Source organism: Balaenoptera acutorostrata, chromosome 3, assembly GCF_949987535.1.
Source record: "Balaenoptera acutorostrata chromosome 3, mBalAcu1.1, whole genome shotgun sequence".
In the NCBI taxonomy this organism is placed as follows: Eukaryota; Metazoa; Chordata; class Mammalia; order Artiodactyla; family Balaenopteridae; genus Balaenoptera; species Balaenoptera acutorostrata.
The window spans coordinates 5,471,449-5,488,543 of NC_080066.1; the positions used below are offsets into that span (position 1 = coordinate 5,471,449).

The 17,095-nt window shown below is 38.1% G+C and overlaps 1 protein-coding gene across 2 annotated transcripts in view; it reads left to right on the plus strand.

Annotated features, from left to right (window-relative positions):
* The window catches only part of CUBN (cubilin), a 290,843-nt gene that overhangs the window by 58,731 nt on the left and 215,017 nt on the right, over positions 1-17,095 (plus strand). For both annotated transcript variants that reach the window (XM_007196413.2, XM_057544323.1), the window contains 5 exons: positions 3,164-3,308; positions 3,536-3,714; positions 7,172-7,337; positions 7,673-7,889; positions 10,434-10,564. In XM_007196413.2, the coding sequence (XP_007196475.2) occupies positions 3,164-3,308; positions 3,536-3,714; positions 7,172-7,337; positions 7,673-7,889; positions 10,434-10,564 (838 nt within the window). The remainder of the gene's footprint in view (positions 1-3,163; positions 3,309-3,535; positions 3,715-7,171; positions 7,338-7,672; positions 7,890-10,433; positions 10,565-17,095) is intronic.

Sequence of the window (17,095 nt, forward strand, 5' to 3'; positions counted from 1 at the left end):
TAGAGCATGCTCTGATGTGCAAGCTTGTGTGTCTTTGTCTGCATCTTGAATGATTTCCTTATGACAGAGTGTGAGAAGTGAAGTTACCGGGTCCAAAGCTATGAACATTTCCAAGACTCCTGACACATACTGTCCAATTATTTTCCAGAACTTTATACTTCCACCCAGTTGTGCATAGGAGTAACATGTTACCATATCCCTACCAGCTTTGAGGTTTGTACTTTTAAGCTCTTCCCTTTACTGCCCATTCCCTTTGACCTGGATATTCTTCCAAGTTTCAACTTAAAAGTTACTTCTGCTGAGAAATATTGCCTAATTCTCTGTAGGAGTTCAGAGTATTTGGTTAAGTCAGTGGTTCTCTACACTTTAAGACCTTCTTATATCAACCGTATGCTATTCTGAAATGAAATTCATAGATAATATCAGCTCGCATTGTATACATACATTATATAAATAAAAATAAAATTGTAAGTGTAAGATTTAGGAGAAATAAAGCAAAGTAAAAAAAAAAAAATTATGGCAGTATGTTAAAAGCCTAGGCAAGCTGCACTTGAAGACAGCATGAAGTGGTAATTTGTTTGCTCCCTAAACCCTATCAATGCTGCACTAAAAACGCAGGCTGACATGGCTATGTAGGCTGGTGAATTTTCTGAAATGGTGACCAATTCTTGGCAGATTTCCAGGAGAAGAAAAAAGAACTTCTTTTGATTTACACTCTACTTGTAATCCTGGAAAATCTGGTGTGTATTAGAATTGAGCAAAAATATCTTGCATTTGGTATATAAAATAGAGCTAGATTTTACACTTATAACTGTCACTGCCTTGAAGGTCACATAGGAGATAGGAGAATCCTCGTTGTGTGTGACTGTCTCTCACATTTCAGGGTGTTTAGTATCTGTGGTCCCCAGCCTCTAAATGCCAGTAGCGCCCCACCACCATCCTGTTAATAATGAAAACAAAACCAAGTATGCCTCCACGGATTTCCAAAATGCCTAATTGAGGTACCTGTGGAGAACCATCGTGTTAAGGAGTAAGAGAGCGCTGTCTACTTCCCCGAACGTGACACTCATGCTTTTGAAAAACAAGTGCTTGCTTGTTGTGAGTTCTTGTGAGCAGTGACTGTCTTTCACAGCAGTATCACCAGTACAGGCCCTGGTGTTTGTTGATGCCTTGAAGATGTTAGTCGAGGGAATGGATTAATAGGTGGATGGCTAGCTCTTCCAAAAGAATTCTGTAGAACAAAGGTAGTATGAATATCCATGGAAGAATTCCTGATTTGAGTGAGGAACTTCAAAAAGGTCAAGAATAACAATAGCTATTTTTCAGTCTACCTTTTCTAGTACTAGACATTTCGCTAAGGAATTCACACGTTTGTTTCATCTGTTTCCTCCAACTGCTTGAGTTTGGCTTCGATTTAGTAACTTGTTCAAAGTTATTAAGTGTGGAGGTTTGTAAGTGACAGAGGTGGGAATTGAATCCAGTTTACATGACTCCGTAGACCATGCTCATGGCCACCACACTATAAGATACTGACTATTGATTTAAAATAGGTGGTCTTTATAATATGAAGGAAATTTTCTTTTGCTCCTGACTTTCTAAGAGTTTTGTTTCTAATAAATAGGAATGCTAACAAACTTTTTGACATCTATAGAGATAAATAGTTTAGCTTATTGGATCTATTGGTGAGCTTAATTTATAATTTGAGAGTCATTTGTAGTGAGGTGGATGGACCTATAGTCTGTCATACAGAGTAAAGTAAGTCAGAAAGAGAAAAAAAATACTGTATGCTAACACATATATATGGAATCTAAAGAAAAAAAATGGTTATGAAGAACCTAGGGGCAGGACAGGAATAAAGACGCAGATGTAGAGAATGGACTTGAGGACACGGGGAGGGGGAAGGGGAAGCTGGGACGAAGTGAGAGAGTGGCATGGACATATATACACTATCAAATGTAAAATAGATAGCTAGTGGGAAGCAGTCGCATAGCACAGGGAGATCAGCTCCGTGCTTTGTGACCACCTAGAGGGGTGGGATAGGGAAGGTGGGAGGGAGGGAGACGCAAGAAGGAGGAGATATGGGGATATATGTGTATGTATAGCTGATTCACTCTGTTATAAAGCAGAAACTAACACACCACTGTAAAGCAATTATACTTCAATAAAGATGTTAAAAAATATATATATAGGGCTTCCCTGGTGGCGCAGTGGTTGAGAATCTGCCTGCTAATGCAGGGGACACGGGTTCGAGCCCTGGCCTGGGAAGATCCCACATGCCGCAGAGCGGCTGGGCCCGTGAGCCACAACTGCTGAGCCTGCGCGTCTGGAGCCTGTGCTCCGCAACGAGAGAGGCCCGCGCATCGCGATGAAGAGTGGCCCCCGCTTGCCACAACTGGAGAAAGCCCTCGCACAGAAACGAAGACCCAACACAGCCAAAATCAATCAATCAATCAATCAATCAAACATACGCATCTGATTCAAGATCCTCATAAAAAAAAAAAAAAAATGTTTAAAAAAAAAAAAAATATATATATATATATAATTTGAAACAATCCTTGCATTACTTATCCTCATGTTTTATTTGATATATAAGCCTAACAATGGAGAGAATTCATTTTTCTAGAACCATGTTTAGGATTTTTGTATCTATATTAATAGATGAGATCTACCCATAGTTTTCCTTTGTATTATCTATGTTGGGATTTGGTGAGATGGTTCTGAGAAAAATTATTTGGAAATTGTTCCATGTTTGAGGGTTCCTTAGAACAAATTATATATGGGAATTATCTTTTCCTTAGAAGTTTAATATAACTTACCAGGTAGAGCATCTTCTAGGAGTTTTTTGGGGGGGAACTAATTATTTGTATTATATTCAATTTTATCCATGGCTTATTGTCTATTCAGATTTTATTTTTCTTCTCCTTGAGATAATTTTAGTAATTTATATTTTTCTGGAAATAACCATTTCAAACATTCAACTACATTAACATAGTGCTGTACATAGAATTATCATATTAAACAAGTGTTTCAGTATCTGTGTATTTGTATCATGTTTGTCATTTTTAATTTTTTGTATTTGTGCTTATTTTCTTTTTTTATTCCTTTTCTTTATTGATTAGGACTCTTGATTAGGATTACAGATCAATTTTATTCTTCTGTTTAGGTTCGAGATGATCAAACCTTACTTGGAAAAGTCTGTGGCAATGAAACCCTCTCTCACATCAAATCCATTACTAATAGTATCTGGATCAGGCTTAAAATAGATGCTTCTGTTGTAAGAGCTAGTTTCAGTGCTGTTTATCAAGTCGGTAAGAAAACTTATGCCTTAATTTTTAAATGTCTCATTTGCCTGATTGTAACGTTTTCATTTCTTGAAATAATTGAGTAATTTTATGTCCTCCAGTGGTAAGGGGGAAATTCTAATAGTAGTGTTACATTCCATTGTGTCCTTATGCAGAGTGATACTTTGCAGTAAAATGGAGGGCAACAGTCATTTATCTCTGGACAAACACTACTATCATTTTCATACTTACAGCTTGTGGAGGTGAATTAACTGGAGAAGGGGTCATTCGCTCGCCCTTTTATCCTAATGTGTATCCAGGAGAAAGGATATGCAGGTGGACCGTCCACCAACCCCAAAGCCAAGTGGTTCTTCTCAACTTCACTGCCTTTGACATGGGAAGTTCTGCTCACTGTGATACAGATTATATTGAGGTGAGAGTAAAACGCTTCTGAATATTTCCACTTGATTGGATATTATTAAAAATATTATGTCACGTTTTCCTCAAATCAGTTACATGAAACAAAACTAGTTTATAGGTGCAAAATCCTCAACAAAATTCTAGCTAACTGAATCCAGCAGCATATAAAGAGGATTATATACCATGACCAAATGGGATTTATCCCAGGAAGGCAAGGTTGGTATCTGTCCAAAAATCAGTCAGTGTAAAATAAAATAAAGGAAAAATAAACACACCCACATAGTTACCTCAATAGATGCAAGAAAAAAAAAGCATTTGACAAAGTTCAATACCTTTTCATGATAAAAACACTCAGCAAACCAAGAATAGAAGGGAACTTCCCTAATCTGATAAAGGGCATCTATAAAAAAAACCCACAGCTAACATTATATTTAGTGATGAAACACTAAATGCTTTGCCTCTATGGTCAGTAAAAAGACAAAGATGTCTGTTCTCACCACTTGTATTCAACATTATACTGGAGCGGAGCAGTGGGGTGGCCTCTGGGTCTCCCGGCCCTTCCCAGACTCGGCTCTGGGCTGACAATGCCCCGCGGCCACGTTAGGGGTTCCCTCTCGGCCGTTTAGGGAGGGCCACCGGTGCCTTCAGCTGCCTCACCTGGACACGAAGGCTGACCTTCTTGTCTTGACCACGAAACCAGGAATAACCAGGTGACATGAGTTAGTCCCTCCTTTCAGAGGAGTGGCCTGCCGTTGCTAGAAACTGCAGGACGGTTCCTACACTGATGGGGGCCCAACCCCAGGAGACACTAAGTGAAAGAAAGCAAAGAGTGGAAAAACGTGTGAGGATGTGCATTGTTGGCATGTTTTGGGTGTTTTTTTAAAAAGACCCACGAGGGTAGAGATGCCCACGAGCTCGCATAGGCAGAGTCCCTCCCGAAGGGCCGAAACGGGCGGTGAGGAAGGCAGCAGAGATGGGAGGATGGGGACAGGGGCGGGAGAAACAAGTTTGGGGATATTTGAGTGTGTGATCTAAACACACAAAGTCCTTTTAAGAGGTTATCACATCATATAGCGAGAAGGCAACGTTAAAAAAAGAAAAGTGGGCTTTTTCAGCTGGAACCATGATAGTTAATAGGTTCATGAGATTGAATTTGTGAGGATAAAATTTTAAAGTTCAGTACTGTAGTATCAATATTTGCTGCAAAGGTTTCGAATCTATGAGACGACCTGAGTCTTGAAAGCGAGATTGTTTTTGTTTTTGGGGGGGGGGGCCCGGCAAACAGAAGGAGCTCAAGCCCCAGTTGTTGAATGAATAAATAAATGCCTTCCTGCTACAAGCAAAAAAAAAAAAATACTGGAAATTCTAGTTAGGACAATTAAGCAAGGAAAGGAAATAAAATGCATCCAGAATGAAAAGGAAGGAATACAATTATCTCAGTTCACAGATAACATGATGTTGTATATAAAAAATCATAAGGAGGGCTTCCCTGGTGGCGCAGTGGTTGAGAGTCTGCCTGCCAGTGGAGGGGACACGGGTTCGAGCCCTGGTCTGGGAGGATCCCGCGTGCCGCGGAGCAACTGGGCCCGTGAGCCACAATTACTGAGCCTGTGCGTCTGGAGCCTGTGCTCCGCGACAAGAGAGGCCGCGATAGTGAGAGGCCCGCGCACCGCGATGAAGAGTGGCCCCCACTCGCCGCAACTGGAGAAAGCCCTCGCACAGAAACGAAGACCCAACACAGCCATAAATAAATAAATAAATAAATAAATAAATAAATCATAAGGAATCTATACACAAACACACACACATAAACTATTAGAACTAATAAATTCAGCAGGTTGTGGGATACAAGATCAAAATATGAAAGTCATTTCTTTTTTATATACTAGCAATGAACAATTTGAAAATGAAATCAAGGAAACAATTCCATTTACAATAGCAAAAAAGAATAAATATTGAGGAATATAGCTTTAAAAAGACGTGTAAAATTTGTACTCTGAAAGCTACAAGATGCCACTGAAGGAAATTGAAGACCTAAATAAATAGAAAGATATCTCATGTTAATGGATTAGAAGACATAATATTGTTAAGATGGCAGTACTCCTTAAATTTATCTAAAGATTTAATTCAATCTCTATCAAAATCCCAGTGGGCATTTTTGCAGAAATTCACAAGCTGATTGTAAACTTCTAATGGAGATGCAAGGGAACCAGAATAACCAAAAGCATTGTTGAAAAAGAACAACATTGGTGGAGTCACAATTATGATTTTAAAACTTAGAACAAAACTATAATAATCAAGACAGTGTGTTATTCAGGTGATGTTAAAAATATGGAGCAATGGAACAGAATAGAAAATCCAGAAATAAATTCATACTTTTATGACCAATTGATGTTTCAAAAGGGTGCCAAGACAATTCAATGGGAAAAAGTAGTTTTTTCAAGTGGTGCTGAATATGCACACACAAAATCATGGAACTGGACTCCTTCCTTATACCATACACAAAAATTAACTCAAAATGGACCATAGACCTAAATTTTGTAGCTGAAACTATGAAACTCTTGAAGAAAACATAGGAGTAAATATCTGTGACCTTGGGTTAGGCAAAGCCTTCCTTCTTAGATCTGACACAAAAAAATGCAACAAAAGAAAAATTGGACTTCATCGAAATTAAAAACAAATCTAATTTTTTAAATGGGCAAAGAATATGCTCAACATCACTAATCATCAGGGAAATACAAATCAAACCACAATGAGATACTGCTTCACACCCGCTAGGATACTATAATCAAGAAGTCAGATAATAACAAGTGTTGAAATTGGAGCCCTTTTACACTTACACACTTCTGGTGAGCATTTAAATGGTACAGCTGCTTTGGAAAACAATTGGCAGTTCCTCAAAAAGTTTAACGTAGAGTTATCATTTGATCCAGCAATTCCACTTCTAGGTATACACCGAAGGGAAACGAAAATAAACATCCACACAAAAATTTGTACATGAATGACTACAGTCGTTATTCATAGTAACCAAAATGTAAAAACAACCTAAACGTCCATCAACTGATGTGTATTAATAAAATATGATATATCCATACAGTGGATTATTATATGGCATTAAAAAGAAATGAAATAATGACACATGATACAAAATGGATGAACTTTGAAAACATTATGCTAAGTGAAAGTAGCTAGTTACAAAAGACCACATATTGTATGATTTCATTTATTTTAAATGTCCAGAAGAGGCAATCTTATAGAAACAGAAAGTAGATTAGTGGCATCCTGGGGCTGGGGTTTGAGGGGGATGGGGTGCGGCTGCTAAGGGGGATAGAGTTTCTTTCCGGGAGATTAAAATATTCTAAAATTGATTTTTACTATACTAATAAACATTTTAGAAAAAATTATTTTTGAAGCAGTTTTCCAAAATAAATATCTAACAAAATAAATTTGAACATATCTTTTTTACTTAGATTGGTAGCAGTTCCATTTTGGGTTCTCCTGAAAATAAAAAGTATTGTGGCACAGACATACCTTCGTTTATAACATCCGTGTACAATTCTCTTCATGTCATATTCATGAAAAGTTCTTCTGCTGAAAATCATGGTTTCATGGCTAAATTTAGTACCGCGGCTTTGGGTAAGAGATTGACTCCCCTACTTTGCCTCTTGGGCTTGTATCAGAATAAGTGAACAATGGAAATAAATTATTATAGAAATTTAATCTACACTACAGATGTGTAGTCATCTACACTGTAAAAATTTTAAAGTACACTCAAAGGCAAAGAAAATATATATATTTCCTAATCAGCACATGTCAGTAATTATTTGATGTCTATTAATAAGAGAAAAACTAGTTTATCTTCAGTGACATAGAAGGAACCTTTTAAGAGGTTATGATCAGATTATTTTATTTGAAATTATTTATTTGTTGGTTACTTGTTCTGATAAGTATTATTATTTTTATTTCAACAGCATGTGGAAAAGTCCTTACAGAGTCAACAGGAAGCATTCAAAGTCCTGGCCATCCAAATATCTACCCCCATGGTGTCAACTGTACCTGGCACGTAATCGTCCAACCTGGTCACCTGATTCTTCTGAGATTCAGGGAATTTCATCTGGAGTTTCATTACAATTGCACAAAGGACTATCTAGAAGTTTATGACACTGGTTCTCAGACATCTCTTGGGAGGTGAGATTATTTTGTTTTTAGATTTTTAACACAAAAACCTCCTGCTTTCTTGCACTCCTGCTTCAGTGATGGATTTAAAGTCCATCATGTTGTGTTATAAAAACCAGGTGAGATCAACACACTTCTCAGTGACCATTTCTACATCACTACTCACTACTCTGTAGCCTTGGCCATTAGTAATTACCTTTCGGCATGTGGATATACCCATGAAGCCATCACCAAAATCAAGATAATGCACATATCCATTACCCTCACACCTTCTTCCTGCCTGTTACAATTCCTCACTTTTGCTCCTCATCCCCAACCCCAGGAAACCACTAAACTGCTTTCTGTCACTGTACATTAGTTTGCATATTCTGGAATTATATAAAAGTGGCATCATTCTGTATGTACTCATTTTTCATCTGAGTTTTCTCAGTCAGGCTAATATTTTGTTGAGCTCCTTGGACCTGAGGGTTTACAGTTTTATGAAATATGAAACATTTTGGACCATTAGTTCTTGAAATGCTTTTTCTGTCTCCCCTCCCCTTGGGACTCTGATTACATGTATCTTAGGCCATTTGATGTTGTCCCAGAACTCATTGATACTCTCTTCATTTGATTTTGTGTCTTTGTTCTCTGTGCATTTCATTTTGGAAAGTTCCTATTACTCTGTATTCGAGTGCACTAATCTTCTTTTCTACAGTGTCTATCTGCTATTAATCCTACCAAATGCATCTTTTCATCTCAGACATGGTAGTTTTCACTTCTGGAAATTCATCTGGGGCCATCTTTTATATCTTCCACATCTCTACTTTACACATTATTTTTTTTGCCTCTAGCTTCTTAAATTGGTGGGATACAGTTATAACTATTTTTATGTCTTTTTCTGCTAATTCAGTCCTCCGTGTCATTTCTTGCGATGTTTAGATTGATCAATTTTTCTTCTCATTATGGGTCATACTTTCCTCCTTCTTTTCATGCTTGGTAATATTTGATAGGATGACAGACATTTTCAATTTTGTGTTTGTGCACTGGACACTACTGTATTCTTGGGCTTTGTTTTGGGATGCAGTTAAGTTACTTTGAAGCAGTTTGATCATTTCCAGTTTTGCTTTTAAACTCACTTGTCTCCTGTCTCTGAAGCGTCATTGTCCTTCACTGCTTGATAGCCAGTGTCCTAAGAGCCATTGTTCTATCTATTTTTGTCCAGATTTTCAGTTGTTTCAGATACAAGATTATGTAAATCCAGCCCCTGTTATTACGTCTTTGTTGGAAATAGATATCTCCTGATTCCTTTTTTCCCCTTCTTTTTGTATTTCATTTTCTTTTTCCTCATCCATTTTTTAAACATTTTTCTTTATCCATTATTTCCTTAAACTTATTTTTTCCCCCAGTTTTATTCTCCCTTTTCATTTTTTGATCTTTCTTGTCTTAATCTTTACGTTTTTAAAATTCCTTCTTTTTCTCTTTTTCTTTTTTATGGTACTTGACTTGTAATCACTGAAAAATACATAATTTTTGCTGAATGACATAAACTACAATGATCTAGTCCAAATTTGGCAGACATGGGCATATAGAGAGACATTTAGAATATTAATTAATTCATCTACCTTTGTTTTGATCAAGATATTAAGTCATTTTTAACACTGAAATGGTATTATACACCTTTTCTTTTCCTTTTTCTTTTACAGAAATTAACTCATCCATTTCCCATATTTAATACTTTGTCTTATTTTGCTTTCTATTATTTTCCCCCTGTCATTCCATTAAGTTACTTTTACCAAGTGTTCTCTGAATTGAGATTTCTATTTTCTAGCCACTCCTTCTTATAAATGTTTCTCTAGATAAAAGCTCACGACATAATGTCTTTTATTACAATTCTACTTTTAGCTTTACTACAAGAGTTTTTCTGAGTAAAATTGTTTTCTTCAGCAAAAACTTGACATGGTTTAGTAATCAAACTCTTACCTCTGCATAGGCCAGCTGGGTAAAGACAATAGATTCCACCTGTATAAGGCTTACTATTCCAGGCACTGTTCTAAGTTCTTTATATACAGTGTATTAACTCATACAATTCTCAAAACAACTCTATGAAGTAGGTGGTGTCATCAACCCCATTTTACAGATGGGAAAACTGAGGCATAGATGTTGAGTCCTCTGCCCAAAGTCATAAAGCCTCTAAGAGATAGAGCTGACTCTAGAGTCTGTGCTCTCTGAGTTTATAATACATGGTTTTCCTTTGTTGCATGTGTTGATTACATTTCTATTAATAAGTTCAGTAATGTGCGGTATGGTGACTCCTATAGCTCGTAATTTCTAATTTCATTGAACTTCTGTTACAAGTCACACAGCTAAGCACATACATAAAACAATCTAAAGGAAGTAATCATGAGTTGGATGATCTTTAGCAACTTTGTAAATGGTTTGTGCTTGAAATATACTTGTTTTTTAAGGTTAATAGGGGATATTATTGTTATTTTTTTTATATGTCCTAATTTGGGGTACATCATTTCAAGCATACTGAAAGTTTTTAAACCTGTGTTCTTTCTTGGTTTCAAATAGATATTGTGGAAAATCCATCCCACCCTCTCTTACCAGTAGTGACAACTCATTAATGCTTACATTTGTGGCTGACTCTGACCTTGCTTATGAAGGCTTTTTAATAAACTATGAAGCAATTGATGCATCCGCAGGTAATAAAATAGCATTGTATGCTTGGTTTCATTTACTCCATTAAAGAATAGTACTGTGAGAATACTTCATGCCAAAATCTGTGACATAATGAAAGATGCTTTTAGAATAAAGTGTAGTGACTTAAGTGCCTTCCATATTAAATATAGAGTAATGAAAAGGTAAGAGTATTTTATCAATATTAAATTTTCTAATTTTGGTAATTGTACTCTGGTTTTGTGAGAGAATGTTTATGTTTTTAGGAATAATAAAGCAATGGGAGCAAAATATACATATGTAGTAAATCTGAGTAAAAGGAATTTGGGAGCTTTTTCTTACAACTTTTCTGTGAGTTTAAAATTCTGTCAAAATTAAATGTTACAAAAGAGACCAAACACTTATTTTAAGAAATTAGAACACCATTGTAAAGCAATTATACTTCAATAAAGATGTTTAAAAAAAAAAAAAAAAGAAATTAGAGAAGGGGAGGGTGGGACGAATTGGGAGATTAGGTTTGACATAAATACACTATCATGTGTAAAAAAGATAGCTGGTGGGAACGTGCTGTATAGCACAGGGAGCTCAGCTCAGTGCTCGGTGATGACCTAGATGGGGGAAAGGAGGGGAGGGAGGTCCAAGAGGGAGGGGATATAGGTATACTTATAGCTGATTCACTTCATTGTACAGCGGAAACTAACACAACATTGTAAAGCAATTTTATTTTACTGCAATAAAAAAAAAGAAAGAAATTAGAAAAAGGACAACAGAATAAGAAACTACTGCATGTAATTCTATGGCAGAAAATGAAAGACTTTTTGTCAAAATATGCATTTCTAAATTTGACTTAATGAAATTGAATCTTTCCAGCTTTTTTCCTTTTACTGTACTTTTCCTAGTACTTAATTCTCATCATTACTCTGCTCTTTGCAAATGCAGTGTGGGAAACAAACACCCTTTGCCAGCAGGGTCTTTGAGGTCATACATAAAGCAGAGACGCTCCCAGCCCCAGAACCTATGGGATTTAGGAGAGTGCCATGTTTTCTTAGGCTCATGTTCCCACCTGGGATGCGTACCTTTTTAGGGAGTCTGGGTTTTCCTTTTGCATAATATGTAGAAAGATAGTTCATGGACCAAAATACTATGCAGCGTAGACATACAGGGGGTGGGGGTGTGTGACTGAGCTTCCCAAGCATTTCACACCTTTGATTGTCCCAGAAACATGTAATTCTCAGACGCTTAAGAAAGTACTGAGAGCGTTTTCCTGTACCAGATGTGCTCCCTCTGACACCGTCCTGCATCCAGAACTCCCCAGCCTCTCATCTCTTAAAGCCCACACTCCCTTAAAAAAAAAAAAAAAGGTAAATTAATCTTCCCCTTGGAGTTTCCACCAATTTCTCACTTATTTCCTCTCAGAGCAGCTGGCCACTATTCTTCATTTCAGGCTGTTCTCTGTAATAGTTCAAATTCTGTTTTGGAAGCATGGCTTTAGATTTCTCCAGGATCCTGAGTGTGAGAAAATCATACAGCTTTCTCTCCTGTGGGCTCCACTCTCGAGAAAGTTCATTATCCAGCTCCAGCACCTGGGAAATTGAATCCCCAGCAGTTACAGTTGGCTATGTTATGTGATTGACATGTTTACTGGACTTTGTTCAGATTTTTCACATCCAATGACCAAAAACTGGCTTCTCAAGAAATTCTAGTTGCACACAATTTTCCATACTTTTGTGGTTTTATATGCCTCATATATTTGGCCCAAACCACAGCTGAATATTAGGTTAGGATTTGGAGCAAGTCACTTGAACTCTCTGGGCCATAGTTTTCTCATCTGTACAATTAAGGGATTGGATCTGATGATCTTTGGGATGTCTTCTGCCTTTAATCAACTATGAACTCAAGTTTAATTTGCTGCATGAATAAACTAGCTGTAACTCAGATAACAAACGATACAGGTGGGACCTCCTAAAATATTATGGAAGTCTTTGTAACAATATGCAGTATCTCTGCAATGACTCACACAGCTTCGCATAAACCACGCTGGCTTGTAAAGCAGTATCTAGTGCAATAGGAGTAATCTGGCAGGGAGGATGATAAATTTTAATTCAGAAAGATAAGATACAGGTAAAACAAACGTAAGTTGTGAGAAAGGAAAGAAGCAAGCTGGACAGAAAAGAAAACTGACGAAGAAAAGACAGGTGATGAAAGAGAAGGGCATCCTGAGGTGGCAACCCCTAAAGACTCTCCAGTCCGCCTCCCCGTGAGGTCATCGCTACTTTGGCTGTGTTTGGTCCAGACAGGGCTGAAATCACAGACAAGGAAGAGTTTGCTTTCCACCCCTCGGCTGAGCCCGGCTGGTCTTTGTGCGCCTGCCTTTTGCTGGACGATTTCATCAGTCTGACTACCACAGTCAAATATTCTAAACAGCAATCTAACCACTGGATCCAGGAGGCCCTCTGGCACCCTCCTCTTATCATCGTGGAGCCTGTCTCAGTTTCCCACAGATGAGGACGTGAGGGCTGGGCTCTCCTGAATTGCTGAGGGCGCCCCTGAAGGACTGCTCAGGGGAGGACGGCTCCGGGGACTGATGTGCAGGCTGGGCTGGTGATAGGCGGGCAGGCGGGCAGCCAGCGCTCCAGGCAGCCCGAGTCTGAGTTAGCTGCCCACCTGGAAGGAGGGAGGCGGTGGGATGCTTTCTGTTCCGTTGTCATCTTAGTTTTGACATTTTCTGCAGTATTAGGGAAAAGTGTCAACGGACGCTCAATCACTGACCCTCATCCTATCTCACTGCTTTAGCAAAAGTTACCTTTAGGCACTAATGACAGTACTGGGTTGTTGGCTTTTAGTCCATTGGCACGACAGGTGTGAGTTTCTCTGCTCTTTCCTGCCTTCATCTGGTAAAGGTTAAATTTCCTGACTTGAATCGAGTTACTTTTCCATCTGTAGTCGTACCATGGGGCTGTGATGTCAGCCCCTAAATATGTGTGTGGGAGGAAAGAGATTGACTTCTGCTCCTCGCTCTGACTCCCCCCCCCCCATCAGCGTTTCTGCCTTCAACCAGATGTGCCTGGGGCAATAGAGACAAAGACCTAACTAGAAAATGCCGGCTAGAAACCCTGAAGAATTTCTTAGTAACTGATTTATGAACCCGGGGTAACGTGCAAAATATTTGAATTCAGAGACAAAATACTTGATTAGTTAACTTTAATTTAAACTGTAATTTTATTTTCTATCAACATCTACTGCATATACGTCAATATAATCCTACCAAGAGGGGACTTTAAAAGGATAAGAAAGAATAGAGAAACGTACCTGACACACTTTCTACTTTAACATTAGAAGAAAACCTGTATAACATCTAGTCTAGTGTTTTTCAAACCTTGAAGCATTCATGACTCCTCAGTGGGTCATGATATTATCTTATCAGATTGCTACCTACATTTGCGAAAAGTATGGAATAGAATAGAAAAGAATAGACTAGAAACTATCAGAGCTTATCATGAAGGGTTTGGTGTTACTTCATGACACCTCTTTGCATTACCTGTGTATGTGCGTGATTGACGTAAATGTATTTTTATAGTGTGCCAGAAAATTCGCAACACTACTCTAGTCTGATTACCTTATCTAGTCCAACCACCTTATTTTTCAAATGAGGAAACTTGAAGTCCAGAATTGAATTTATCCTCCCAAGAATACGCAGCTAAGTTGGTTGAGAAGCCACACCCAAACACTCCAGTTCAAACATGGAATTCATTTGTCTTACCAAATCTAGACTAGTTCTTAGAAAAGCTCTCGATGCCCTGCACGTGGGGGTGGCTGGTAACATTCCATTCAGAGCTACAGTAGAACGGCAGTGGGCTTTTCCTGTTTTTTGCTAGGGGAAGAGCTTTACAATCGTTTGGGGAAATGTCCAGGAAGTATCAGAACCACAGCAACATTAGGTTAAACGTGGGCCCTAGTGGGCTTTCGCATCTTCATTCCCCGCTCAGAGTTCCCACCTACCCGGCAGTGGGTGTTTAGTGCTGTTTTTCATCCATCACCCTGGACCTGAGCCCAGAAGAGGCATCTAAGAGTGAGAAGTCAAGAAATGATTACCGGAAGGGCAAACGAGGGTTTCTTTAGAAGAAATGCATAGAGAGAGTCTGTTTCTATTTTAAAACTTCAATCCGCCAGAGCAGTATTCTCAAACTCTAGTGTTCATTGGAAGCTTGAGGTGGGGTTTTCTTGTTACAGATTCAGGTGTCAGAAACCCCACCCAAGTATTCTGATTCACATAGGTCTAGGGTAGGTTTTCACCAAGCAATTCAAGTGGTTCTAATGAAACTTTGCATTTCATCAGAGACTCTGAAAGTCAAGTCTTAGCACATAAATTGCTGTAGAATTACAACTGAGGTGTAATGGTGGATTGGGCTGTAACTAACTGCTCATGGGGGAAAGTACTTTCTATTATTTGGTGAAAGAAAGGCTGAAGGTGAAATCAGAGCCTCGGTTCTAGTCCCAGCCTTGCTGCTAACATGGAAAGCTTTGGACAAGTCACAAGCCTCTCTGATTCTTTCTATCCAACTTGAATTCTGTATTTTCTGCTCTGAGATATTCAGATATTTTTAAGGTTTTTTAAGTACGTCTATTGATCTCTTAAAGATTTACTTTCTCCTTGGTCAGTAGTTTCTCATATTTTTGTATATATGGGTTTCCCAGCACTTCCCAGCTCAGTAGATTTATCTTATTTAATTTATCATATTTCTCAGTTCTTAGAATAAAAACGCTAAACAAAACATTGTGATATTCTTAGTTTTCTACTCACCTTCATTTCTAAATTGACATTTCATGCTTAGAGAAACCAGGGGTTAATAAAGACCACAGGATTTGGAGAGGAAGGACTTGGGGTTGAATTTTATCTTTGCCGTGTCTGAACTAAGTGATTTTCAGAGCTTAACCTCCAGGAGTCTCACATCCTTCACCTGTACCTTCATCTTTAAGAAGTGGAGGTTATAATGCCCCGCTGTTTCACATAGTTGGGGAAGAAAAAATGAGACATTTTCTATGAAAATTATGTAATAGGTGTAAACCACCATGATTGTGCCAGATTTAAAATAGAATTACTGATATCCAAATACAGTTTTACAATAGCTGCTTTAGTGATTTAGCTTATATTCATGTTCATTAAAATTGGTCATCTATATGGGAAAAGAAAAAACCATGACTGTGACCACCTAGCAGAAAATTGTAGGCAAATGTTAGATTTGGGTCAGGGAGGCTTCTTCTTTCCTCGTGGAGAAATTGAACCTGTAATTTTATATTCTCTCAAGTCTTCACTTTGAAGGTTGTTAAACCAAATATGCCAATAAAAGCAGATGGCGGTTCCGGGGTTAATTAGAAAATCTGAGGTCATAGGTATTCACGTAAACACAAGAAGTTTCGTAAATGATTTCAGAAAGCACCGCCTATAGGTTGATCCCTAGTGTGATTGGCTAATCACAAAAGTTATCTCACAAGCCACAGCAGGGAGGTGGTGGAGCAGCTACCCATAGTCTAGGGTCTCCCTAGGAGATGCATTCTTCTGTCTACAGGATCAGTTTATCCTCCTCCTGTCACCCAAATCGTATGGGACGATACCGTCATTGCTTTTTGAGTTGTAGGATTATGTGTGTTTTGAATTTTCCCTTGGATAATGAGCTGAATGCTATGTTACTGACACTTATTTAAAGGTGCTTAGTAGAGGCAGACACACCTTGTGATTTTTAGAAAAATACGGTTTTGTGATTTTGTAGTGGTCCACAGAAGATGTTTGTGTATTTCCTCTTTTCTTTTTTTTTTTTTTTCTTTTGAAGTTGGTCAGAAAGAAAGATGTGAGAGGCCTACTAATAGCTGTCTTTGATCTTCAGAGATGTGTTTTTCCACTGCTAGTTCAGTTGAATTTAGTGGATGGAAGAAATCTACTTTTCTTCTTCATCTCTTTGTAAATGTTCTTAGACCATAATAAAAGGCACACTGCCATTGGATATGAGTTTTCCTTTGGCTACATGAGATATAAACAAAAGGCATTTTTCATGTTTGTATCTTGTGTTGATGTAAGAAGCATTATGGCAACGCATGAATATCCTTTTATGGGAATATATTCAACTTTAGTTATTTGTGGTTTATTGCAAAGCATCAGAGGAAGGCAAAGTCTAGCGTACTCTCAGTATACTGCCTCTAAGCATAAGCCTCCTGATATTTCTCAGTATCAATATTATTCTATAAACAGCAGTTTACACTGTCAAGGGAAGAACACGTGAACCTTGTACAGATTTCAGTGTTAGATAAGAGGACTTACAAACCTTTCAAGAAACAAGTATGTTAAGTTTAGAGAACCATTGTTTTTCTCTCTGTAATACAGATTAGATATGTGAATCTCATAAAACTACAGTCAAATTTTAACATTAAATATTCTATCATTGAATATGTGTAGCAGGTGTACCTGCTCCAGCCTAGCAGGAGGTACTACTCTCTGGCATGACTTTTGAAGTCTCACCTTATGCATGCGCAGTCCAGGCTGTGGCAGGAACTCATAGGGAACT